The sequence below is a fragment of the Arvicola amphibius genome, chromosome 1 (genome assembly GCF_903992535.2).
Source record: "Arvicola amphibius chromosome 1, mArvAmp1.2, whole genome shotgun sequence".
Taxonomy (NCBI): domain Eukaryota; kingdom Metazoa; phylum Chordata; class Mammalia; order Rodentia; family Cricetidae; genus Arvicola; species Arvicola amphibius.
Genome location: NC_052047.1, coordinates 133,214,289 through 133,241,378, shown reverse-complemented (window position 1 = coordinate 133,241,378; position 27,090 = coordinate 133,214,289). Strand labels below are relative to the sequence as shown.

Here is a 27,090-nt window from a genome sequence, read left to right as displayed (position 1 = left end):
GCTGTGATAGGGCCTGGGCCCAGATATCACCATGGCCCCAGGTGGCAGTGAAAGCCAACCAGATAAGCGTGGTCCTCAGACACCAACAAAGACTCAGGTGTCTGACCTGGTCATCCACGTAGCCTTAAGTGGTTAGAGAAACCATGGACATCAACACAAACCTGGGTGCTGCAGGGAGGTTTGGGGCCCAGACATGGCCCCCAGTGGCAGCACAAGTCACTCAGATCAACATGGCCCCAGTGGTGGCTCAGCCTTGGATACCAAAATGGCCTCAGGTGGCGGCCTAGACCACAAGTATCCCCGTGGCCTTGAAGGCAACATGCGTCGTAGATGTCAACACAGATCCTGGTGGTGGTAGGACCACAGATTTAGTCTTGGCCCTGGGAAGGAGCCCAGGCCCAGCCCGGATGTCACCCTGGCCCCAGGTGGCAACCAGACGGCCAACATCAGCCCATTCCTTACCACACTTGCTTCTTCAGAACTGCTTCTTACCACAGCACACGAACCACTCCACCTCTCCACCTTTCCGCCTCTCTCTCCCATTTCTCCACCATACCCTTGCTCATCATAATGGCGGGCCTGTGGATGCCTTCAGGCAGACTGGACAGGAAGGACCCAGGCTGCCCTGTGAGTGTCTTTCACCTGCCTGTGCCACACAGCATCAGGTAGGCCTGCGGAAGCATTCAGGTCGGTCATGTCATGAGGACCCAGGCTGCCCCATGGGTGTCTTTTACACGCCTGAGCCAGGTCCTGGCTTTTCTTTGTGAAGGTTTCATTCTATCACAGGAACTTACTGGGTCATGGTCTTAGGAAAGATGATGATGATTCCAAATTCCTGCACTGGACCGAGTACCCCACCGTGTGTCCCACTTTTCTGTTGTTGGCCTCCACTCTTACTGTCTCCATTGCTGAGTTAGATACTCTCTAAAGCAACAGCCAATCTCAAGTCAGGAAGCTGCTTCTAAATTGTTCCTGCTGCCTTACTGGGTCTCTGGAGACCCCTGCACAGCTGCCTCCCCAACCCCCCTCACTTCTTCCTCCTTTTATCTGAGACTGGACACATAACTTGGTGAAGTGCAATATAAGAACCAATGGATAGGGAGGAGAGCTGGGGAAAGAAAAGATGGCTTCTGAACATGGTGTGGCTACTACACACATCACACGAGCATCTGTGGTTACCTGCACAAAATCAAGCCAGTCAAAATCACAGCATGGATTGCTGGAGGGATCATTGAGGCCCCACCATACCAGAGGAGCTATTGGTAGGTGACAGCTGCTGAGAGAGAGAGCTCACTCTCCTTCGGTGATACGGCACTGGTAGGTATTCATGGTCCTAGAGGATGGCTACATACCCTTGTGCATACTAGAGATAGTGCTAACTGGGCTTATGAGGGGGGAAATTTTTAAAACAAGAAAGAGGGAAAAGGAGAGAAGGGGGAAGGGAGAAAGAGAGAAAGGGGAAGGGAATGAGGGAGGAGGGAGGAAGGAAGAGAGGGAGGGAGAGAGGGGGAGGAGGGAGGGAGGGAGGAGCTAGGGTGGAATACTGGGTAGAGTTGGAGGGAGGTAGTGATGGATGGATATGATCAATGTACATTATATAAATGTATGGACAGACATGGTGGCGCACACCTTTAATTCCAGCACTCTGGAGGCAGAGGCAGGCAGATCTCCGAGGTTGAGGCCAGCCCCGTCTACAGAGCGAGTTCCACGACAGTTAGGACTGTTACACAGAGAAACTTTGTCTCAAAAAGAAACAAAAAAAAAGGAAGGAAGGAAGGAAGGAAGGAAGGAAGGAAGGAAGGAAGGAAGGAAGATGTATGAAACCTTCAAAGAATGAAGAAAAATTTTTTTTTACAGCTTATACGAACTTTATTTTCCTTCCACCTTTTTCCCCTTTGCTCAGGTGTCTGCAGAGGAGCTCAGGACCACTCAGTGGTGGCTCCAACCCACTCTATGGCCTGTGTTGTGGGAGCTGCTGACCAATCCTCAGTGGCTGGCTGGGCACTCCAGTCTTCAGTAGGGAACTGCTGGATGGGCACCGAGGGCACCTGCACACCCTCAGACCAGTCAGCCACCTCTGGCTGAGCAGCAGTGAACTCAGGAGCTGGTGCAGTCCATTCGCCCTGAAACTCCTACTTGGTCACGGCCTTCTCAGAAGCAGCCTGTTCTTCCTTCTCAATCTCCTCTGGGTCTCTGTAGAAGTAAAGATCAGGCATAACCTCCCATGGGTGCTCACGGGAGATAGTGCCACACATGCAGAGTACTTCCCGGGCCAGCATCCACCACATCAGGCCCACCGAGTGAACTCCCTTGTTGTTGCACGGGATGGCGATGTCCACGTAGCGCAGAGGTGAGTCTGTGTTACACAGAGCAATGGTGGGCAGGTTCACATAAGACGCCTCTGTGAGGGGCTGGTGGTCAGCCCTGGGATCAGTCACCACTAGAAGCCGTGGCTCCCTGAAGGCTGCCTGGATCTGGTTAGTGAAGGTCCCTGGGGTGAAACGGCCAGCAATCGGAGTGGCTCTAGTGGCAGCAGCAAACTTCAGCACAGCTCTCTGCCCAGTGTTCCTGGAGGAGATGACGCTGACATCAGCAGGGTTCTCAATGGCAACAACAGCCCGAGCTGAGAGCAGCAGCTTCTCCCAGGTCCTCTTCAGATTGATGATGTAGATGCCATCGCTTTTCCTTTTGTAGATGTACTGCTCCATCTGAAAGTCGAGGTTGGTGCCACCTAAGTGGGTGCCTGCAGCGAGGAATTTGAGGACATCCTCCTCCTTCATCTGCAGGACATCAAGGGCTCCGGACACTGTGTAAGTTTCCCTTTAAGTTACGCCGGGAACCGAGAACAACGCTGTATGGATCCATCCCGGGGCAACGCAGAAAGGCTGAAGAAAATATTTTTAAACTAAAAAGAAAAACAAAAAAGAAAAAAGAAACAGAATTTTTATCCAGAGACCCCAACGCCAAAGAGTGAGTAGAGAGAAACTAAACATCTTCATCAGCCAGAAGAAAATTTGCCTTTCCACAGTGGTTGGTCAGGGAACATGTCTGCACACAGAACACGTCTTTTAAGTGAAATAATTTAGCCAGATTCTATTGTAGCATGGTTGATGCTTATGTGACCTCCTAAAATCGACAGCTTTATGAGAATGCATACAATTAAAGAAGAAAAACTTTAGGCCTGATTCCATGGGGAAAGAAGCTTGCCCCGGTTCAAGTCTGATGGCCTGGAACCCACATGGTGAAATGAAAAAAACCAACTCCCACAAGTTGACCTCTGACCTCCACATACACACCACGGCATATGCATACGTCCACACATACACACCAAACAAATAAATGCAGCAAAAATCATTGATTAGGCAAGGGAGGTAAATCAAACAAAACAAGAGCAGAGGAGATAAGAGAAAAAAGTGGGAAGCAGAAACAAGATTAAAAGGAAAAAGCACATTTGAAAGGCCAACTGCTGTGTGAGGGAAGTAAGACACCAGGTGACGTCTTTTAGCCCCTGCTGTGTGTTTGCTTCTGTGTTTCACATCTATTATTCACTACAACCTTCTTAACAGTCCTGTGAGTGAGCATGGAAGATCGTCTTAGCTCTCATCTAGGCAAGCAAGAACTGAGGCAGGGAGACGACGTTCCTGCCCAAGTCACAGCTGGAGAACAAAGCTGTAAGGAGAGCTCAGGTTGGCTGGCTCTTGCATCTCTGTCCCCATATGATTATGATTACGGTTGCATTATTTCATTCATTAGTGGGAGGGGTCTGCTCTTGCCAGGGCGTGCGCGTGGAGGTCAGAGGACAACTTGCCAGAATCGATTCTCTATTTCCACCATATGCGCTGAGGGTATTATTAAACTCAGGACATCATCACGCTCAACCAGGGGTATCTTTACCCCCTGGGCCATCTCCCCAGTCCTCTTTTTCCTTTATTTTAATGGTTTTTATTATTTTTATACATAGGAGAGTTTTGCCAGCATGTATTTGTGTGCACTGTGTGATGCCCAGGGCGGCCAGAAGAGGGCATTAGATCCATTGGATCCCCTGGATCTGGAGTTACAAAAGGTTGTGAGGTGCCAAGAGGGTGCTGGGAAATGAACCCAAGTCATCCGGAAGAGCAGTCATAACTCTTAGCCTCTGAGTTATCTCTCCGGGCTCTCACTAGCCCTTATTTTCAGAGGCAAAAGCTATGTGGATAAAATCTTGTGAACACAGCACAAGATACATGCACACACGATGCATACACACACATGCAAGCAAGACACTCATACACATAAAAATAAATGTTTGAAAATATTGGCGAGTATTCTTTCTATAGTGGACTTAACTTTATTATAATTTTAATATCGCCCTTGACTTCATGCTGTAAGGCTAGGTTACAGTCATTGTGTGTGCATTATCCCCAGTATCTAAGGGAACTGGTCTCTGAATATCTGAGGATCCCAATGTCCACAGATACTCAAGCCTTTTGTGTAAGTGCACATTATCTGCATGGAGCCTACACATAATCTCTGTACACCTTATTTTTATAGTAAAAAGCAAACCTGCCTGTATTCACACAGCACAGTCACCTGAGAAGTCTGTGGGGGATCTACAGAACAAAGGTGTATTTACAAAAGTCAAAGAATGAAAGATCAGTTAAAATTCTACATTTCCATGTGCTAGCAGAGAATTATTCAAAATCAAAAAGGCCAAAAAATCAAATTCATTAGCAATTACATTGAAAACAAAGAGTACTTACGGACAGATTTAGTCAAGTATGGGTGAAATTGAAAAAAATAACACTAGAAAATACCTAGTAAAATTAAAGAAAACCCAAAGTAATAGAGAATTTCCCTAGGTTCATGAGATGGATAAGTCTGTACTATTAAAACGCCGTCTTCCTTCAATCAAGTTAGTAGCTGCAATGTGATTCAGTCAGTGACCTAGCAGAAGTTCTGCAGAGGCCAACAAGCTAGCTTCAGTGATACATGAAAACACATGGGAGGTACCATAGGAAAAATATTTTTAATGTAAGCAAAATTAGACAGCTTTACATAACCGTGTGATTAATGGGCTGTGTGTGTGTGTGTGTGTGTGTGTGTGTGTGTGTGTGTGTGTGTGTGACATTTTTGTTTTTGGTAATTGGATTTTAAATGTTGATACCATGCTTGTCTTGATACTAAAGCTCTGTGGTATAAAGCTCTGAATGTGTTACATTCTCTAGACTGTTTATAATACTTGATAACAATGTAATGTGACTATGTTGTCACACTAGCTTGTTTATGAAACAATGACCAGAAGATAGTCTACACATTTAGCACGCCAATGGATTTCTTTTCTAAAGACTTTGAGTGGTTGGGTCCACAGATGTAGATTCCACGAACACAGAGGGCCCACTGTGGTGGTCATTTCATGTGACTTTACCAACACAGCGCTTACTATCCTTCCCTGCGCAGAACTCTCATGTTTGTCTTGATGCCTCTTTCTTCTCCTCTCTTCTCCTGCCTCGGTGATGGTAGTGGTAGTCGGGGAGGTTGCTGCCAGAGGACTTCCCTAGGTGGTAGTGAGTGAGGGGCTGCATAGACATGTTATCCCAGACACTGCCTGTGACTGAGGGTGAAGAACACAGAGAAAGGGTGGATGGTGAGCCTGCAGCCACTGTTGGGCTCCACAGATAGGGTTTTCACTTTGAGCACCACTATTGAAAGTCTTAGCAACTGGGGCCAGCCAGGTAGCTAGGGAGGTAAAGCACTGGCTGCCGAGCCTGGGAAGCTGCATGTGATCCCCAGGCAGCACATGGTAGGACAGAACCAGCTTCTGTAAGCTGTTCTCTGACCTCCACACATGCACCATGGTACACACCTAACGCTTCCTAAACACACCAAATAAAGGTAACATAAGAACATTTTACATGTTAACAATTGGAGAAAAAAGTAGATGGATTCCCAAGGGCAAACCAAGCAGAGTGTTGTTGATCCTCTGTGAGAACTCAGCCGCTGGGGACTGACCACCTGGGGCGCTTTCCAGGATTGACCACCCGGGGCTCTTCCCTGGACTGTTCTGAGCCTCACAGCTGAAGCTCCTGAATGCAGATGGGTTGTAATCCCCTCCCTCCTTTCCCTCTTGCCCCCTGAGAGTGCCAGGATCCTGGGCATAGCCTTGCCAAACAGGGTTTTAAGATAAAGTAGTTTCATGTTTGTATACCGTAACTCACTTTATCTTCTTATGCATGTTCAATTAGTTTCAGCTCTCCTGGAAAACATGATTCCTTCCCCAGGCAAACCCCTCAAGGAGCAGTGAGCCCTCTATGGGAAGGTTAACAGAGAAAGACTAGCTCTTTGTACCACCCCCTCACAACACAGAAGTCCATACCCTTAGTAACAACCCTCAGCGAGCTCTGCCTCCAGTTGTGGAAAAGGCCAGGGTCTCACACTCAAATTTACAAAGCCAGGGAAAGCAAGCCGGATTGCTTATATCAACTTTCCAGATCAAAAGAGATGCATGGAACTGGAGAGATGGTTCAGTGGTTAAGAGCACTGGCTGCTCTTCCAGAGGAGCTGAGTTCAATTCCCAGCAACCACATGGTTCACAACTATCTCTAATGGGATCTGATGCCCTCTTCTGGCGTGCGGGTATACATGCAAATGGCACTTTCATACACATAAAATAAGTAAGTCTTTTTTTAAAAGGAAGACAGAAAAAGAAAAGATAAAGAGGCACATCAAGGAAATACGTCTGCATTTTCTGGCACATGGAGGAGGCCCCACCCTGCCTGATGATGGGCATCTATCTGGTGGCGTTTCCTGAGGGATGGAGTTGAATCAGGACTAAGATCTGCCCACAGCAATGGTACCTAGTCAGTATAGGTCACCTCAGCTGTCCCAGGCTGCACAACTTACCTCCTGGAGGGTAATGGGTCCTTGAATGTCTCTGCAACCCCTTCCTTAGCCCAGACATCCTCAATATAAAGCATTAACATGGGGTTAATTTGGCCAGTAACCCATGACATACCATGTACACAGTTCCAACATTATATTTTAGATTTCTTGTGTGTGTTTGTGTGTGTGTGTGTGTGTGTGCACCACTTGTGTGCCCAGTGCCCATGAAGGTTAGAAGAGGGTGTCAGATCCTCTAGAACTGGAATTAGCAGTGGCTATGAGCCACCATGTGGGTGCTGGGAACCGAACCTAAGTCCTCCGCAATAGCAGCAAATCCTCTTAACCACCAAACCACCTCAGCAGCCTTAAGCTTCAGTATTTTTAGCAACTCCTGCTTATGGACACAGATCATTAAAGCTGTTAATTTGGTTTGTTTCAGAAGCATGGGTTTTTAAACATACAGTACACGAGTTCATTCATGAACAGACTATAGACTGGCACCTGCTTATAGCCAATGCACAGTGAATATCGGCTATTGCTATTATTTTGATAATGTTCCTTTTTTCAAACCCAGCCTGTCATTTACGAGAGTGTGTGCACCACTGTGTGCCTGGCGATAATGGGAGCTAGTGGATCCTGCCTGTCACTGCTTTCCTGGGTGGAAGCCTTTAGCTTCATATTCGATTTCATTGCCCTTATCAGATGAATTTGCCTCATTCACTCACCACATCATTTCCTGGGAAGTCTGACCTCAGATTATACCGAGACTAGCCAGACTTTGTTTCACCTGGGTTTTTCTCAGTTAAAAAAGTATGACCTTGGGCAAATTATTGAAACTTTCATTCAGTACACTGCTGTCTTTGTCTGCAAGATTCTGCAAGCCAGACCTCCTGAGGGTTGCCTCCGGATTGCCTCCGGATTGGCTCTGGCAGAGGTCAAGTGGGGCGGGGGGGGGGGGGAGGGGAGGCGGGGGAGGCAGCCCTGGCTTTAGTGCAAGCTCATCGTGGGAGGAAGAGTCACAGCCTACTCTATGAACTTGGTCAGGTACAACCCCAGGGGTGGGGAAGGGTAGCCTCTCCTTTTTATTTCTGCTCAGACTGCACTAACAGGATGAAGGGCTCCAAACAGGAATTCTTCCCACACAGTCTCCAGCTTTGTCTGGTTGTGGTAGAACCAGCAGAGAGACAGGAGGGTTTGCCTGGCGCCGTTGCCATGCCTGTCTAATACAGGAAGTTGTTAGTGGAAGATAAGGGAAACCACAGTCAATGTGTCCTCCGTAATCTGATATGCCTCAGAACTGGGGGAGACTACAGGGTAGGTTAGAGGCTCTGTACCCCAGCTGACCAGGAAACCAACTGCCCTGTGAGCTCAGAAGTTAATGCAACTCTAGACTCAGACGGGTACTTTTGGTTGCATGAGAAGGGGGCATGATTCCTGCCAATGGACCAACAGAGTCTTCCTTCGATGGCAGAGGGACAGCAAAATACCCAACTCTGCCCTGTCCCATCCACCCGCACCCTCTGCAAATCAAACTGATTCTCCCGAACATACCAGCCCTCTCTGTCTCTCCTCCAGAAAGCGTTTTGTCTCTGCCTGCCAACTCCTTATGGTCAAGTTTGTGCAAATGTCTGCAGACAACAGAGTCAAGGTCAGACTGGCATCACTGTGAAGTCACCTTCCCTAAGATTCTGAATGCCATGAGCCACTCTAAGTTCCCTTTCCTGCAACAAACCTTTCCCTCAAAGGGTTCCGTGGTAGTCTGAATGAGAAATGTCCCCATAGGCTCATGTGTTTGAGCACTTAGTCCCAGGTTGTTGGCACTGTTTGAGGAGGTTTTGGAACCTTTAAGAGGTGGAGCCTTGCTGGAAGGAGTGCAGCACTGAGGTAGCCTTTGAGAGTTTATAGCCTGCCCCACTTCCGGTTCACTCTCTGGTTCTATGTTTGTGATTGAATGTGTGATCTCTCAGTTTGTGCTCTGGTCCCCTGCTGCTATGTCTCCCCCCACTGTTATGAACTTCTCCTTTGGAATCTTAAGCCCACATTAACTCCTCTTTATATAAGTTTCCTTGGTCGTGGTGTTTAGCACAGCAACAGAAAGTAATAAGTACAGCTCATACGTTCTTGGGGTTTCCAGAGTCCAGGCTTTATGGGAACTCCTACTCTTCCACCCTCTTGCCTCTCTCCAGCCTTATCTGAAATAAGGCTGAACTGACTGTTCGGGAGAATGAACACAACTGAAGAGGAGCGTAGGTCCGCAGATTCGGCTCTTGCCTGGCTGGGGCTGCACTAGAGGCTCCTTGAAGGGACTCTGGCCAGCTTGAGTGTGACAAGCATGGTTCTGGCAGACTTTGCCCTTCTCTCCCATACCTTCTGCCTTGCTAAAAACCCCGTTAGATTACATTCCTAAGGCTAGTCACCAAGGACAATTCCCTTATTTGGCTACTTCCTCTTCCTGAAACTGCCAACCAAGGTCCAACTATCAAAACACTGAAGTCCAGTAATCAAAAGCCCCCTTTGGCCCACCTAATTCCCTTGTGCCATTATAAACTGCTATTTTCTTATGTGCCGAGTCTCTATTCTCCAAGACAAATATCCCTGCCCCCTTTCCCTTGTTCCCTTCCCTTTCTCCCTCATCTATCCTCTGTCTCCTGTCTTTGTCTCTTTTCTCTGCCCTCTGTCCCTCCCTTTGTTCTGAGAGCTTGGCCTTGGGGGTCCTGAGCCAACACTTGTCCTTTCGCTTCTGGCCTGGCTCCTGTTTCTGGGTGTGACTGTAGCCTGTTCTGTGTGGCTAGCCCCACCCTTCCATCAGCACCAGGGCTCTCTGCAGGATCGGCTGGACCTTTCACAGCCTAGCCACAGAGAATAAGAGCCCAAACGAGGCAACGGTCCCCACTCCTGTCAATACACAATCCTTCTATCTTCCCCTTTCCTGCCTAAGGACTGTCCTCATCCCTTCAGAAAAGAATCCCATCTCTTACTCTTGAAGTGTGGCCTCATCCAAGCCCTCAGCAGAAACTAGTCTCACCATTCAGGCTGAGGTCTTGTTCTTATCAAGCCAATTCTTCCCCCTCCCATCATGCCTTGAGCTCTCTTCCTACAGCCCAAGTCTCCCAATCTGCCCCATATTGCAATCATTATCTAAGCGTTCCCCATCCCACAAGTATTTATTGAGTAACACCGGTATCCCAGTAATCACCTTGTGGATGGAGAAAACAGAATCAAGATCTTCTAGAGCAGAAATGTCAGAGATGAGGTCATAGTAAACAGTATCCCCAGAGACTTTTGCAAGTCACAGATTCTCTACCATGCTGACCAAAGAGACACCTCAGAGAGCATCCAGATATCCTGAAACCCAATCACACTCCAGGCCCACCACAACAGGACTTCCGGTGGCAGTGTGGGGTGTGGGGGGGCGTGGATCCAGATATCAGCATTCTGTAAGGCTCCCATATGAGTGCAGGACAGTTCATTCTAGGAACCGTGAGTGGTTGAATCCTCAGATGCAGAACCTGTAGGCAGGGAAGCTTCCTGAATTCACCGCGATCAGTAATCTCTCCTAAAATGGATATCACCCATTAAATTCATCAATGGTCCCAGAAATCTTCTGCAAGCCCAGCCTACTAGGTTCCCAAGAAGAGCACAGTTGTGAGGTTAGGAAGTTTTAGAAAAGTGGAAGGGAAGAAGTCAGCATGGTGTCTACCGTGGTTTGAAGGAGAAATTTCTACCACAGTCCTGGCTGTTTGAACACGTGGTCCCCAGGTGGTGGCACTATTTGACAAGGTTATGGGGCGGTGGGGTCTTGCTAGAGGAAGTACACCACTGGGGGAAGGCTTTGAGAATGAAATGACCCCACTGCTTCCAGTTCACTCTCTGTACTTCCTGCTTGCATTTGGAGATGTGATCTCTTGACTTCCTGACACCATGCCTACTGCTTGTCACGCCCACTCCTTGATGGACTCTTACCCTCTGGGACCACAAACTGAAACAAACTCTTCCCACTGTGAGGTGCCCTGGTCGTGGTGTTGTATCACAGACAGCAACAGATAAGTAACTAAGTGTCCAAATAGATAGTGTCTGCCCTGCTGAAAGCGAGGTCATTTCTAAGACAGCTCTGGCCTTATTTTTCAGGCGACATGACAGGACTGTCAAAACCTTCACACGCAGTACAAAAACCAAGAGAAGGTTCCCCGGAGACGGCAAGAGGCAGTATGAAAGAGAGCCAATTGCGTGCAGTTATCCCTTCTTCCACGTTCCCTGCTGTCACTCACGGCAGTATCTTAACATTTAACAGCATGGGACTACTTACGCCAAAGATGTGGTAAGTGCTGCCCCTCCACCAGCCCAGAGGTGGAGCTGTCAAATCATGTATAAAACAACCTGCCAGCTAAAACAGAATTTTCAATAAAAAATGAACTATTCCCTATGATAAGTAAGTGGGATATTTCTAAAATTAAACGTTGATGGATGCTCTGGATTTTAATTGTCAAACACAACAACTTCACTCACTCAGAGAGCTGCTGCTAGCACGTGTGTGCTCCCTCACACCACTCTATAGTACGTCTTTGCACGAACATTCAACTAATACATTAGGTCTTTAATATCAGACACCTAGTAACGTATTTAGAGGAGCTGTCAGCTTGACTGAACCAGGAATTGCCCGGGATATGGGCCTCTGCGCATGTGGGGGTGTGTCGAGGTAGGAAAACCTGCTCTATGGCAACAGTCCAGGAATGGAGTCAAGGGAGAATTCTGTGAGCTTGAGAGAACACTCCAGGAGAAGAGGACACAGTCTTGTAACCTCGTTTTTTTCAAAACACCAAATTGTTATTGGTTTTCACGCTCCTTCCAGGTGCTGCAGACTCCTTCAGGTTACTCATGGCTACTTGCTGCTGTTACCCCGTTAAATGTTTAACTCTGTGGGAAACATGTTTTTGCCGCATACTGCTCGTCTTTATTATTGTACAGAGCTCGAACTCAAGTGAACTGTACCCATGTGAAGTCTCTGAACTCTCAGATGACAATTGTCTGCTGCTCTGAGTGAAGTTGACCATTGCATGAGACTGCAGTCTGCCTCATTTAGCAGCTCCATTCTCCCAGGTCCCACTACCTCTGGAGCAGTGACACCACCTATTATGGCAGTCACCATTCCTTGGGTGGGATCCTGGACTGCATAGCTGGAGAGAGGGAGCTGAGCCACACACATGCATTCATTGGCTTTCTTCTTTATGACTCTAAGTGTGATAAACTCTTGAGTTTGCCCAGTGCTTCAAGCCCCTGCTGCCTTGCTTCTCCACCATGATAAGTTGGTGTAATTTTTAAAAATAAAAACAGTGCAAGAGAGAAAGACGCCATGTGTCAGAGCGCAAGTGGAGGGGTTTTTTACTGGCGGAAATTGAATGGGAAAAGAGGGGAGGGAAGAGGGAAAAATCAGCCTCTGGGGACAGGAGTACAGAAGAGAAGGAAGGAGAGAAAGAAAGAAAGAGAGACAGAGAGACAGAAAAGGAGGACAGAAAAAGAGCTGGGAGGTGGGCATGGCCCTTTTAAAAGGGGACATGGTGAATGTGTGTAGGAGGTGCTCTTGCTGGTTACAGTTGAGGATACAGCCTGTCTGAACCCCAAGGGCAGGCCAGTACTAACAGACTGTACCTCGAATTGTGAGCTATAACAAAGCCTTTCTCCCTTAAGCTGCTTCAATCAGGGTATTTCATCACAGTCATGGGAAAAGAAACAAAGATGCTAGCCCTAATTTGAAGATGAATGCCTGCCGTATCAGCTCCCTAACTCTAGGAACCCATGTGGCTTAGTCAGGGCTACTGATGTTATGATGGAATGTCACAGCCAAATGCAAGATGGGGAGGACAGGGTTTATTCGGTTTACACTTCCACATCACTGTCCACCACGAAAGGAAGTCAGGACAGGAACTCAAACAGGGAAGGAACCTGGAGGCAGAAGCTGATGCAGAGGCCATGGAGGGGTGCTGCTTCCTGATTGCTCCTGGGGGCTTGCTCAGTCTGCTTTCTTACAGAATGCAGGACCACCAGCCCAGGGATGACACTAACCACAATGGGTTGGACTCTTCCCTACCAACCACTAATTAAGAAAATGCCCTACAGGCTAGCCTACAGACTGATTTTATGAAGGCATTTTCTCAACTGAGGCTCCCTACTCCCAGATGACTCTAGCTTGTATCAAGTTGATATAAAACTAGCCAGCACAACGTCTGCCTATACTTCAGGAAATCCCTGCTCATGTTCTGTGGTGGATCTTAGCAGCACAAGAAACCAAGAGAAGAATATATTAGTTATTTTCCTATTGGTGTGATAAAACCCATGGCGAAGACGACTTTCAGGAGGAACAGTTTGTCTGGGGCTTACGTACAGGAGGGATCAGAGTCCATCACCATGCTGGTGAGAGCGTGACAGTGGGCAGGCCTGGTGGCAGGAACACCGAAAGGTCACATCTCATCCCACAAGCAGCAGGCAGAGAGAGATTAAGTCGGGAATGGAACACAATTTTTGAAGCATCAAAGAAGTACTTCTTCTAGCAGGACCACACCTCCAAGCCCTTCCCAAACACTGACACCAACTGTCAACAATAATATTCAAATGCCTAAGACTACAGGGAACATCCCCTTTAAAACACAAAGACTCTCACAGGCACCTTCAAGAGAGCGAGGTGAGAGACATCTTTATGGAACCCATCAGGGGAAGGTTGGTATGGACTCTTATGTAAATCTGATTTGAGTCTGATCTATGTCAGAGAGGGGCCCCCATACTTCAGGAGCCTCTTACTTTGTCTTGGAGAGGCACGTGGGCCTTGGGAATCACCCCTTAATGGCCCGAAAGGAAATATCCCTAATAGTCTCATGTGTCTGAACCCTTGGGCTCCAGATGATGGTAACATTTTAAGAGGTTTTAGAAACCTTGGGACTGGGGCCTAGCTAAAAGAAGTGGGCGTGAAGGCAATAACTACCCTGGCTCCAGCCCAAGTCCTCTGCTTCCTGACCTGAGATATTACAACAACCACAAGCTCCCATCACCCTGGAGTAGACCACTCCCCCACGCCGTCCCCACCATGATGAAGCTATGAGCCACTGTAAATCCCTCTTGCCTTGAGTTTCTTCTGTCATGTGCCTTGCTGCAGTAATGAGAAGAGTGGTATAAGCTGTATGATCCCACCAGAGGGAGCCGGAGTCCATGACAGTGGCTGGAGGGATGACGGTGGATACAGAGATGAGAGTCCTTTGTCTTGCTCATAAGCACATATACTTCTTAACAGCCATTACAAAAATAACTTGGAAATACACTTAAATCAAAAAGGCAGTTAATAAATTATAGTGTTAATGATTATCCTAGTAATTACATTGAGTGTGAATATCTTCCTACTTTAGATAGGTGACAATTTCTTATACAGTGTATGGAAAGCATTAACCATCAAGGGAAATATCGATAATTAGAGTACACCTGGCATACGCATAGGAACTTCCATTCACCAAAAGACACTTCTACGAAACTGAAAAGGTAGGGCTGGATAGTTCATTGGTTAAGAATACTTGCTACTCTTGCAGAAGAGGACACCGGTTCTGCTTCTTGCATCCACATGACAGCTCACAACCAACCGTAACTTCATTCCACGGAATCTGATGCCTTCTTCTGGCTTCTGCAGGCATTGCATGCGTGTAACACCCATGCATACACTCTGACACACATGCAAATACATAAAATAAAAAAAAACAAAGGTGTATAAAAATAGAAAGGTGTGTGTAGAATGTTTAATAGAAAGGTGCAGGAGTAAACATTTGTAATTTATTTGACCAAAAATATGGAAATAATTTTGTTATATGGTTATTAAAAGAAGACAGCACCTCAAAAAACCGCCTTAAGTAGTCATCGATGCAAAGTCTTCATCCCGTTAGAGGCGAGGAGTTGTGCTGCCTCCCAGCTACACTCTGTCCAGTCTCTTCCTGGGCTCCAGCCTCCTCCAGAGTGACAGTGTTTGACCCCAAGAGTCACTCAACAGACTTCACAATAAGGCCTTGGCTAAGCCAGTTATGACATGGTTAAGTGCTTTTGGCTGTCCCTTGAGCACCCATTAAACTGTGTCAGACATAAACTCCAGGCAGTAACACCTCCTGCCCTAACCTATTGCCAGAGTATGATTAAAGAGTGGGAAAATCGCTTTCAGAGGCTTAGAAGCCAGAGAGCTGGATGTCTGAAGGCCCAGGAAGGGACCACTGCCGGGGGAGAGCAAGATAACAGAAAGACATCCAAGACCTCCAGTGTCACCCACCCCTTGATAGTTCAAGATTTTCCATACCACAAAGAGGACCTCTGTACTGCATCACCTCTGGGGTGAGTATGGCTTGGGTACCCAGCTCTTTCCTAGGCGTCCTCAGCCCAGTTAATGTAGAACCACCATCTGCCAGTTTCTCACCACGGGAAGAAACTAGAAAGACCCCTTTGAGAGCTCTAACTCGTTGCCCCCCTGCCTTCCAGGATATGGACGGCATTCTACAGATCAGATCCACGCATCGCCCTTGGAAAATACTCCCCAATGGAACAAGAGATCCTGGTAAGTGCTCTCAAGTTTTCGTGAGCAAAGTCCCTCTGAAGCCTGCCTGTAGAGGTAGGAGGAATACCAGGGTTCAAAATCTACAAGAGCTAGTTCCAGGATAGGCTCCAAGGTTACAGTGAAACCCTGTCTCAAAAAACAAAAACAAAAAACAAACCAAAAAGTCCACCAATCACAGACGTTTCCACAATTGCTCCTGTTGGCTGTGTCTACTGATGGATTTCACTCTCTGAACATCCCAATCAGGAGTACAGCCATACTGTACCGGAAAAATAGCTCAGAGGGTGAGTACCCTGGCTGTGCAGACGTGAAGACCTGAATCCTTAACACCTATGTAAAAAGGCCGGGCATGGCTGCCTGTGCTGTGACCCTGGCACTGGGGAGCAGAGACAGGAGGACCCCTGGGAGATCGCTGGCCGGCCAACCTCAACAAAATGGCAACTTCTAGTTCTGTGGGAGACGATTTCTCAAAGGAATGTGAAAGGAAGTGAAAGGTGAAGGCACCTAATGTCTTCTTCTGGTCTCTGAATGCACATGCACCCACCCCCTATATGTCAGCAATACATACACATACTCAAACAGAAAACACATACCGAAAAACACAAATATAACTGTGATACGAGATTATGAAACTGTCATTTCTTAAGAACTCACCTGGCACTATGTTGTACTTCGAGTGTGACACGTCCCCCACGTGTTTATGTCTTTCAACACATGACTCCCAGTTTGTGGCACAGTTTCGAGAGGTTATGGAACTTTAAGGGGGTGATGTCTAATGGTTGATGTCAAGGGTCCCTGAGGATGGGCCTTCTGGGTTTTGCCTGGCCTTTGTTCCTATCCTGATCCTCTGAGATGTGGGCAAGCTGCTCCATGCCCCCACCACCATGGAGCCACCTGCCACGGTGCCTTCCCTACCATGATGAGTTGTGTCCCCTCAAACTATGAGCCAGAGCCAGTGCTTCTCCTTTGAATTCCTTCTTCTCAGGTGTTTAGTCACCTTGATAAGAACATAACACACACAACAGGCATACACGTGCATGCACGCACGCACACGTGCACACACACACATCCACGCATGCATGCGCGCACGCGCGCACGCACGTGTGCGCACGCACACACACACGCTACTCTCACATACATTTTCTTTTGAGACTTCACAGTAATCTTTGTAAGGTCAATAAAATGATTCTAAATCCATAGTGAATGGAAGGAGAGCCAGGCTTTGCGCCCAGACCTATTTGATCCCCAATGTCTACCCTCTTTCTCATTTATATGAATTCAGTGCTCTTAGCAGTGGAGGGAGAACCAGCCGCAAACTAATTTTCTCTCTATAATGGCTGCCTATCCCTAGGTGCTGAGATTTCTAACCATCTATGTTCTATTTTCAGCATCTTGGTGGCGTTCACACTATAGCAGCCAGGAGATTTTTGGCTGACCAACACAAGAAAGAATGGAAGATGCTGAAAGAGCTACAGGCACAGTCTTTGGACTACAAAAAGGCGACAGAATATAGAAGAGAGTTCTCTTCTCTGTGCTCTGTGTGTGGACCTCCGGAAAAAATATGGACAGCAAAGGTGGTTCTGCCTGCAGAGGAGTTCAAGATCCCCCACCGAGAGATGACCGACATCAACAAGCATATCAAAAGGATGCAGCTGGCACGAGCCCTGAGGAGTAAGCAGTTTTCTCAATACGTTGAAAAGCTCTGGGGCTCCACATTGCGGTCTGGAGCGGAACTGGGTTCCACCGCCACAGACAAATTCAGTGAAGAAGAGGATTACTACAACAGGGATAGTTCTGGTAAAGTCAGCCAGAAGAAAGGGGAGGCAGAGCTCAAACCCACCAAAGCAGGAGAAATTATGATGGACGTCATTTTCAAGTCAGAAGAACCCAAGGGGTGTTTGATATGCCATCAGAACGACCGGAAGACTTTCCTCCCTGGAAAGAGACGGGAGCGGCGCATTACGGGCCAGACGAACAGAAACCTCTTCCCCATCAGTGGCTTTCCTGGAGACCTGATGCTCATGAACCAGGACTTTATATCACGGGGCATTCACCCGAGTGACGCCATTAAGATGTACTGGCTGCCAGAAGAAGATTCCTGCAAAGTGCACAAAAACAGGACCGCCCACTGCCCATACTGAAGCCTCTAGTCCCGAGCATGCGCAAGAGTCCTACTCTGCATTTCTGCAACCGCGTCCCTAGGTCCCTCCTCCCTGCTCTTCTCCTGAGCTCCTTGGCTTCTCCTGCTCTGCCTCCATGGTGTCTCCAAGATGAGACCCTATTACTGAAACTTCCTTGTTTCCAGCAACTCTTGAGTCTAGCCCCCACGTCACCACTATCAGAAGACCTACATATGGGCCTGTCCCCGCTGGACTGGCTGTTTTCTTGATCCTGTGCAGTCACTGAAAAACTGAAGTTGCCCACCAAACACTGAGTCCTTGCACCAGGAAACAACCCACATGTGACAGGAAATAGATCCTCAGCCTCCTCCAAGGGATCTCCTGGCTCAACCTGAGCCTTGAGCATAGATAGGAACCTCAACTTTGGCCCGGGAGAGGGGGCACAGACAGCTAGAGCAAATAAAGGGGTTTCCCTTCAATGACAAAACTCTGATGTTTCCTGCATGTGTGCCGATGTACCACATACGTGCCTGGTGCATAAAGGCCAGAAGAGAATGTTGGGAGGATGCCTTCTTTATGGGTGTGTGTACATGTGAGTGAGCGTATGAGGAGAGCTCAGCCTGGCAGCTTGGAGATATGCGTGAGACACTGTTGAAATCTGTCTCCTCATCTTGAGCGACACTGGCCAAGCTGAAGCTTCTGGGGTGCTACCAGGTCCCCTGGGTGGTCTAGAAAAAGAGAGTAAAGTAACAAGTTCCCATTTGCCTTTCTCAACCAGTAGCTCCTTCTTTTCTGTCCTGAAAGTCTCCAGGGAAGAACAGCTAGTTGACCATGGTCCAGCATGACTTGAGGAGGTTCCAGCCCTCTCTACTATATGGGCCTCACACCTGGAAGGTGAGGCAGTCTAAGAATCTCAGGACAGGCGAGTGGCTGAGACTAAAAGGCTTGCCAGCCTTCGCTAGATTTCAATGGCAGAAGCAGGGCCAGCTCCCACTTCCCTGACTGAGTTATACAAGAACTCTGTGAATGTCACTCTAGGCCACGTGTAACAGCGGAGATCTAGGAGCCCTTGGGCAACCCCTTGGGAGTGGGGCTATCCAAATGGACAGACACGCAGCTCCATTTACTACATATCCCATTAGGATCCTCATGGTTCGTTCCCAGGGCAGTGCCTGTGGTGACAAAGTGTTTGCTTACAAGCCCTTGAACAGTCCACAATGCAGAGCTCCAAAGGGCTATACATAATGCTCTCTCACTGGGCACACCTCTAGTAGAATCCAGAACATGTGTCCACACACAAGCTTAGACATGAGTATTCCTAGCCGTTTGCTTATGGTAGCCTCAAAGTAGGGATAACCGAAATGCCCCTCGGATGACGGGTGGCAAAAGGAAAAGTGGTAAGGGTCGTGCAATTAAGTACTCTTCAGGTGTGTGAAAGATTAGGAACTGATCAAGATCCGATCACGAATATAGAAATACCATGCTAAGTGAATGAAGCCAGTCATGGAAGACCACACACTTTCTGCTTCTACTTATGTGTGATGCCCTTAAGAGTTCTCTCTGCATGGAAGCCCCGCCTAACCCTTTCCTACCTAGCTATAGGTCCTTCAGCTTTTTATTAGACCACCTTGGGCAGGCAAGGTGAACCAGATGCAGCGCAACCTTACATAACTAAACAAATGCAGCAGAAACAAAAGGAACACATCTCTGCACAGTTAAAGTGATATTCCACAGCATAAACAAACATAACACATCTTTGCCTAGTTAAAATAATATTCCACAGCACATGGCAGTGGCTGCCTGGGGAGACAAAAAGGACTGTTTTTAGAAACACCCAGGAATTGAAGTTTTGATAGCATAATGTCCTCTCGGCAGGAACGCCTGGATTAGCCTCGGTTTCTGAGGATTTCTGTGCCCCACATCATTGTCCTGGATACACTATTCCTAAAACTGTCCTTAAACAGCCTTACACATCTCTCCTGTGTTTCTTTCCTCCACTTCCCTATGAAACTTGAGACATCCATCTCTCCAAACCTGCCGGCAGCCTCCACCCCCATTGGATCTCCGTACTGACCCGAGGCTGCCCTCACTTTCATTCCACAAAGATGAGTGGAAGATTTGAAGGGTGTGTTATAAGTAGTCTCCTCCACATGGTTCCCCGCTCTTGATCGAGAACTCCAGTTTGTCCAGCTAGCCATTCCTATCCCAAGAGGAAACTGAAGCTTGGAAGCTAGCCCAAGAGCAATGGCGACGAGGTATAAGTGATGGCCAGGAGCCCCAACATCTACAGCAGTGACTGCTACAGACATGAATGTGATCAACGCTGAACAGCGACTCAGAGTCAAGTGTGGTGCAGAGGCAGGTGAGAAGAGCTGCTCGCCACTTGCTGCCTACCGAGAGGGAGGGCAGCTCTTAGAGCAGGCTGAGCAAGGCCAGGGCGGGGAGGAACACCAGGCATCTAACTGCTGTCAGTGTGCCGCCGTTGTATGTCGTTTCAGAAGTTGATCCCCGTACTCCTTTACACCCACCGGAGACTGGCTTTCTGAGACCTGCCACTGCCGGGGCTCATAAATACAGAAAGTGCCTGTCTCTTAGAGAGTCAGAAGAACACTTACTGGCACCCCAAGTTGAGACTTTCTCAGCTTGTTCACTCTTGGAGATGCTACATAGCTTGGAAAAAAGGTCATGAAGCACCTTCCAGGTCTCTCTGACAAAATAGAGTAGACAGATGATAGATAGATGATAGATAGATAGATAGATAGATAGATAGATAGATAGATAGATAGATAGATAGATAGATAGATAGATAGATAGATAGATAGATAGATGATAGATAGATGATAGATAGATAGATAGATAGATAGATAGATAGATAGATAGATAGATGAGTGGGTGGGTGGGTGGGTGGGTGGATACATACATACATACATACATACATACATACACTCACACACATATGGGAGGAGGAAGTGGAGATTAGTGCTCAGTTGGTATTTCACCAAAATCTCTGCAGCAGCCACAGCTGCCAAAAATATCACCCAAAAAGTAACAATAATCAGAGGGAAGCACGCAAAATATTTCACTTGAAGAACACCCACGCTGAAGGCTTACATGAAAATTATTCCTAATGTTTGCCTTGACTTCGAACTTCACCAGCTTTCAAAAATCCAACCAACCATGGGAAACCGAAAGACACAGCTCAGATCACTGAACCATATATTAGCAACCACAGCGACAACTCCATTCTCTATGGCAACAAATAACCACAGTGCCATTCTGCCTGATTATTGCTAATCTTTGATACAAACTCAGAAATCCAGGTGATGACCCAAATGTCCTAAAGACTTCCTTCTTGGGGAAGATATCCATATTCCTACATAGATTAATCCACACCGTGGTTGTACTTCTATTTCCCCTGAGTACTCTGCAGTAATTGTAACATGAAGAGCACATGGCGTAAGACACGTGTATAAACCCAAATGCATCCCTCCACTTCAATAAGCCTCTTACCATTTGGTAAACCCTCTTCCCGGCAAGGAGCACAGCTTTTAGCTTTTAAATCAGCTATTATCGTGAAAGCCTTTTCCGTCACAGCATCTAACAATCCAACTCGCCGCCTATTAGAGGTTGTTTCAGTTATTTTTGATATTCTGTGGAGAGTGTGAGGTACCCTTTCCTGCTTAGAGGGGAAATTTCCCCTCTTTGAACCTGAAATGCTTTCAAAGAGGAGAGATATTGCCTTTCAAGAGGGATAAAGCTGCCCTCATCTTAAGAGCCGTGATGGTCTCCAAAGACTCCTAATGCAGAGAAAAGCATTAGCCACTTCCATTCCACCTTAATGAGTACTTAGCTCATAGATGGCCAAGGTAAATGTCACACACTTAGGAATTATTTTTCTTTGTTAAAAAAAAAAGTCCATCTGATCTCCACACTGTCCTTCCTATTTCCGCTGATCCTGTACAACACGCGTGTCGGATGTACATATCTCTTATTACCGTTCTCGAGGTTAACACAAATCACATCTATATTTCTGCTGAAGATAGGGGACAATTACAAGCAAGCTGATAGACTAGGACATTCTTAGCTCTTATTTCCTCCCATAGAAACAATCTGGTAACTATTAAGAATTGAGTCTGAAGGGTTTTCCTCAGACCCAGCTGGTGGTGTTATAGGACCGGGTTTGGAGGAGTGGGCCACTAGAACAGGTCCTTTGTCCTAGTCAGTTACTATTGCTGCAGTGAAACACCATGACCAAAAGCAACGTGGGGAGGAAAGGCTTTATTTGGCTTTCAGGCTAGAGTCTGTTATCTAGGAGAACTGAGGCAGGATCCAAGAGGCACGAACCAAAGCAGAGGCCATGCAGGAACACTACTAATTGACTTGTTTCCTCTGGCTGCTTAGCCTGCTCTCTTATATAGCCCAGGACCAGCTGCCTGGGGGTGGCACCACGCACAATAGACTGGGCCCTCCTACATCAATCATTAATAAAGAAAGTGCCCCAATTCTAATTGAGGCATTTTTCTCAGTTAAGGTTCCCTCTTCCCATATGACCCTGGCTTGTATTCAGTTAACAAAAAACAAACCAACACAGAAGGTTCTGACCCATGGTGCAGAGTGGCAGTCCCTTCTAATAGGTAGAAAGAGGTTTTCATAAGGAAGCCACAGTTGGGGCCACAGCCAGGCTGTCCTTGAGTCCTGGTGGCAAGAAGAGGGCAAAGAATTTCTTGAAAGGAATATGTGCCTCTGAGGATATGGAGGAGGAGGGGCAGACTAAGCGAAGCTGTACACTTTATACCAGTGGGGTAAGCTGGAACCAGTTGGCCCCTGATGCCCCCAAGAATCTGACAACTTGAAATTCGTAAACTTCCTTGGGGAAGTAAGAGTTGGCTGGGCTATTCTCCTGGACTCTTTCTGGGAACTCTGGGATCGGTCTAGGGACTAGAGAATCACAGACAGGCTCAGCTAAAGGAAGAAAGAGGCTTCTTAGGGCGGATGTGGCAGCTGCCTCTAAACCCAGAACTTGAGAAGGGGAAGACAGAGCAAGCTGGCGTGCTAGACTAGCAGAAGTGGGGCGCTACCGGTTCAGTGTGAGCTCCTATCTCAATAAAGTGAGACGCTATCAGGAAAGACACTCAATGTCAACTTTGGGCGCACACACAGGGCGGGGGGCGGAGCATACCCATATGCACACCATTCATACAGGAAAGGAGGGGAAAAGGGAGGCCCAGTAACAGAACAGCACTAACGTTGAGCCACAGCGCCCTCTAGCCTCCACAATTGGGATGGCTAAAGAGTTATGGAGAACTGTCTGCAAGGAAGGGACCAGAAAGTCAAGCTCTGACTCAGAAAAATGCAAGACACAGCTCAAAACAGATTTGATATGTCCTGTTCTTTTACTGTAGTGATGGGAGCGGCGGGCTGCATTCCCGCCCAGCTCCCGGTCGCCTGGCTAGCTTATGCCCCAAAATAACAACACATAATCTATATTCATTTAAACACTGCCTGGCCCGTTAGTTTCAGCCTCTTATTAGCTAATTCTCTCATCTTGGTTAACCCATTTCTAATAATCTGTGTAGCACCACGAGGTGGAGGTTTACTGGGAAGATTCTAACCCACGTCCATCTTGGGCTGGAGCTTCATCACGTCTGTCTAACTTCCCTTCTTCCCAGCATTCTGTTCTGTCTACTCCACCTATCTAAATCCTGCCCTATCAAAAAGCCAAGGCAGTTTCTTTATTAACCAATGAGAGTCCTCCATCATTTTACCCATTGTGTGCCTGTCATTCGTTTGAGGTGTCACCCAAACTTGGAATTCTATGCAGGTTCACATCTGTTCAGATCTAGCCCAGACTGGAGTCTACAGTTTGCCCACATAGAGTGATCCATCAGGACTTTCCCCAATGTCCCTGGGCTTGGACATGATTATGGGTGATGAAGGCCAGGAGAATGAAAACTGACAAGATATGCCCTGGCCTCCTAGCTCCTCTGCATGCCGGAAGAGCTCATAGGTCCATCCCCACCCCACCCACTGCTGCTGAAACTTGCACAGTAGGTGACAGGCACGTCTTGTCCATCTCTGGTCAGAGCTGGCAGCTGTGGCTTAGTCTCTGCTGGACTTCTCTGGCCCTCTCTCCTAGGGGTTGACCTAACTCTAGCAACATGTTTTTAGTCAGGATCATCCTAGCAGCTGCCGGTTGGGGCCTGAGCCCGGCTCTTGGCATTGGCATTGCCTGCACAGTACCTAGGGGCTTGGGTCCCACCATCTGCGTCATGAATTCACTGCCTCCTTGGAACCCGTTTCATCCCTTTATCTTCTGTGATGACCAGTCACGCTTCTCCCCAGAGACTTCCTGCAAACAGGACTCCTGTCCTAGGCATCTCTACCCTCCTCTGAGCCCTTCCCAGCTCATAGCTCTGAACGTTGTGTCATGAATGGAAAGACGAAGAGTCTGGGAGGACTGAAGATGATCATCCTCTTGAAGGTTCTGGAAGCCTTGAAGCAGAGCCCCTTCACCTTTCAGCATTTCTGTTGCCGTGTCCCCATAGCTGTCAGATGTGAGGGAAGCCAGCATGTGGGTCAACATCTACAGACAATGACCAAGCAGACACTTGCCTTGAGAAAGAGTCTTTATTTAGTTTGCCTCATTATGAGGACAGACTGATATTGATTGACACTACAGGTTGAGAAAGTTGGCTATAAAATGGGGAAGGGGAACTAGCTAGAGAAATCACTGCTGCTCCAGTGTTTGGCTCCTAGGTGTGTGTGGGGGGGAGGGTTGTTGACAGTGGTCTCGTTCTGCTAAGTCCTTCCCAGCCTTCAGCCTGTAGACCCCGGAGGAACTTGGCCCCCACCTTTCTCCTCTGCTGTCTCAACATACTTTGCCATGCATTCGTGCTAAGGGAAACCTAGCCACAGTGTATCCGGGTGCAAAGCATCACAGGCTCACGTCTTCCATCTTTTCTGGGAATCTGGGCACGTGGAATCAATGCCTGGGTGAGCTTTGCTTCACATCTTAGTGCTTGGAGGTTGGCCACGGGCAACGCGTGTCTTCCTTCCCAGTGTGAAGGCGGCCACAGCTAGGACCACAGCCAGGAAGACTCCACCAAAGATGGCAGCAGTGGGATAGGCCGCCTGGGAGTTAACTGGCTTCTCCACATCCTTCACTGCAAAGTCTGCGGAAGAAAAGAGAATGAGGTGATGGAGAGGGATAGGGCGCAGACCAGAGAATGGCAGAGAGGACAAGGAACTGGATGGTTCTCGTTAGAGCTTTTTGGTGGAGACGGATAAGGAAATGGGAGGAGAAACTGAGGCTAGCCTTCACAAAGCAGCTGAGTGTTGGGCTAGAGAGATTTACACACCATTGTCTTGCCAGCGAGGGGAGTTAGAGAAGGGTCTTTGCAGGGCTCAGACCTGGGCTTTGGGAGAACATTCTGGATTGGGTCTGTAGATGAGAGTTGTGGCATTTAAGCCAGTTGCGAAATGGTGACAAGAGCCCCAGGAGAAAGGAATGCAGGGCCTGAGCTACTGTGGTGATGGCAGGCATACAGGGAAAACAGGCATTGGGCACCACCTGCCTCTTCACATTGTCCACTGTCCTTTTCTACAAAGTCCCGCCCCAATGGAAGCACAAGGTCTGCTCTGACCACACCTGATTTTTTTTTCATTTTTTTGTTTGTTTGTTTTTGGTTTTGCCTCCTGCCATAGCATAAGCCTTTGGTAAGTATTTAATGAATGAATGAATAAAGAGTCTACAGTCAGCTTGGTGTAGGGACCAGCCTACTATGGGGCATGAGGACAGGAAGCTATCACAGATGGTTCCCAGAGGGTGATGGTGATGCCCTGATCTAGGGGTAGGTTGTGACAATGTAAAAAATCCACTTCTGCCCATGTCACCCTTGCCGCTATATCTCCCTACCTGATGCCAGTCCTAGGACTCCTACCATGAGCATCTCCTAGTCAATGCCCACAACAAACAACATAGCAGTAATCACACCCTACCACGCTGTCTAGATGGGGAGTAAAATGTCCCACTTAGTGCCAGACTGCCCCCCCCCTGCCAGAAGTCAAACTCAATTCATGCTGCCTAGTTTCCATGCCCCACCCAGCTAGCGAATTCAAAACACCAGTCACAAGCCTGATGCGTGAAGAGTCTAGGAATAAAATATAGAAATAAAGGGTCTAAGACGATAGAAATATAAAATTATAAGCCCAAACACATTTTAGAAAAAGTCATATTTAGCAAGAGGTTATAGCAAAAATAACAAAACACTGTTCACCTTTAGCAAACACTTTCTGCCTTCAGAGCAGACATCTGGGCAGCCATGTGCACAGAGGTAAACCTTTAACAATCGTCTCTGCCTCCCAGCTTCCCAGCTAGGCAGGTCCTGCAGACAAAGGTTAGCTTCTAACTACTGTCTCTAAGGGCAATACTCTGCTTGTTTTCCCTTAAGTATCAGCTGTCCCCTCTGTGACTCTACCCTCTGTCTTGCCTTCTGTCAGACACAGAGAGAAGCGGCTGTGTAGGCCACAGGCTTTCACAGACGCTCTAACATCCTAACATCCTATAACCAAAAGTTGTAAAACTTAAAATGTGATGCAACTTTAAGCCTGGCCTCCAGGCTGTCAAAGCTCTTTGACCCACACCTGATTGACTTTACTGTTAAAAAGAGGCCCAACACCAGCCCCCCATTGCCACGGTTTCAGACACCTGCACTCTGGTTGTTGTCCCAGCTGCTGGTAAGCTTTTGAGGCCCGGGGTGAATTTTTTTAATATTTTTCTTTTTCTAAATAAAGTTTGCTTCTGGTTTAAGAGACTACAGAGGTCTGTCCCCATTTTTTGTGCTCTCTTGGTGCCAACAATGAGGAACAATATTCTTCTTAACTATGTTAACAACAAAAACTATAGTCCATTCATCAAACACCCAGTGACTTACAGCAGACAAGGACCAAGGCGGTTTAAGGAGCATTGCTTTAGCAAGCCCTCTTAACAGTCTTAGGAGACATTAGCCTTCTCACCTTATAAATAAGGATTCTGGGAGCTCCAGACCACAACTCTCTTGCGTAGGACCTATGTGTAACCATAAGCCTTCGGGAAAGGCCACGACCAGGCCTAATTCATTGACTGGTGTGCAGTTTGAGTTGGCCCATACCACAGACAAAAATATCCCAAATCGGCCAGAATCAAGGATCCCAGTGGAAGATAGGATGTGAGAGTAACCACTTACCCAGGCTCCTCTTATTTTTGTTGGGGGATTGCAACTGGATGGGTCCCAGGACAACGTCCACCTTTTCTTGGTAGGAGCCGACGTCTCTCTTGGACCTCACCACACAGCCTCTCTGACACCGGGAAGAGAAATCATAGGCTCTGCACACCACCAGTTTACACTTCAGATACACGGAGGGGAAGCGGTTCAGGAAGTGGAAGGAACTGAATTTGAAGCGGGCGATGCGTGGCGACGGTGAGGAGTAGAGTTGGTAAGTTTCATCTCTCACACATCTGGAAGGAAAGGAACCGGTCGGTTAGCCTGCTGAGGCTTGGTC

The 27,090-nt window shown here is 47.6% G+C and overlaps 2 protein-coding genes and 1 pseudogene across 2 annotated transcripts in view; 1 reads left to right on the top strand and 2 right to left on the bottom strand.

Annotated features, from left to right (window-relative positions):
* Positions 1–1,919: 1,919 nt before the first annotated feature.
* LOC119827305 lies at positions 1,920–9,993 on the bottom strand (annotated as a pseudogene).
* Positions 9,994–15,013: 5,020 nt separating this feature from the next.
* Positions 15,014–17,571, top strand: C1H10orf120 (chromosome 1 C10orf120 homolog). The gene is made up of 3 exons (XM_038348774.1): positions 15,014–15,210; positions 15,355–15,430; positions 16,819–17,571. Exons 1-3 carry the CDS (start codon positions 15,014–15,016, stop codon positions 17,569–17,571), a joined length of 1,026 nt encoding a protein of 341 aa, XP_038204702.1.
* Positions 17,572–24,158: 6,587 nt separating this feature from the next.
* Dmbt1 (deleted in malignant brain tumors 1) overlaps positions 24,159–27,090 on the bottom strand; it is a 69,802-nt gene continuing 66,870 nt past the window's right edge. The window contains 2 exon segments of the mRNA XM_042054166.1: positions 24,159–24,722; positions 26,775–27,046. Of these exon segments, the coding sequence (XP_041910100.1) occupies positions 24,556–24,722; positions 26,775–27,046 (439 nt within the window). The 3' untranslated portion in view covers positions 24,159–24,555.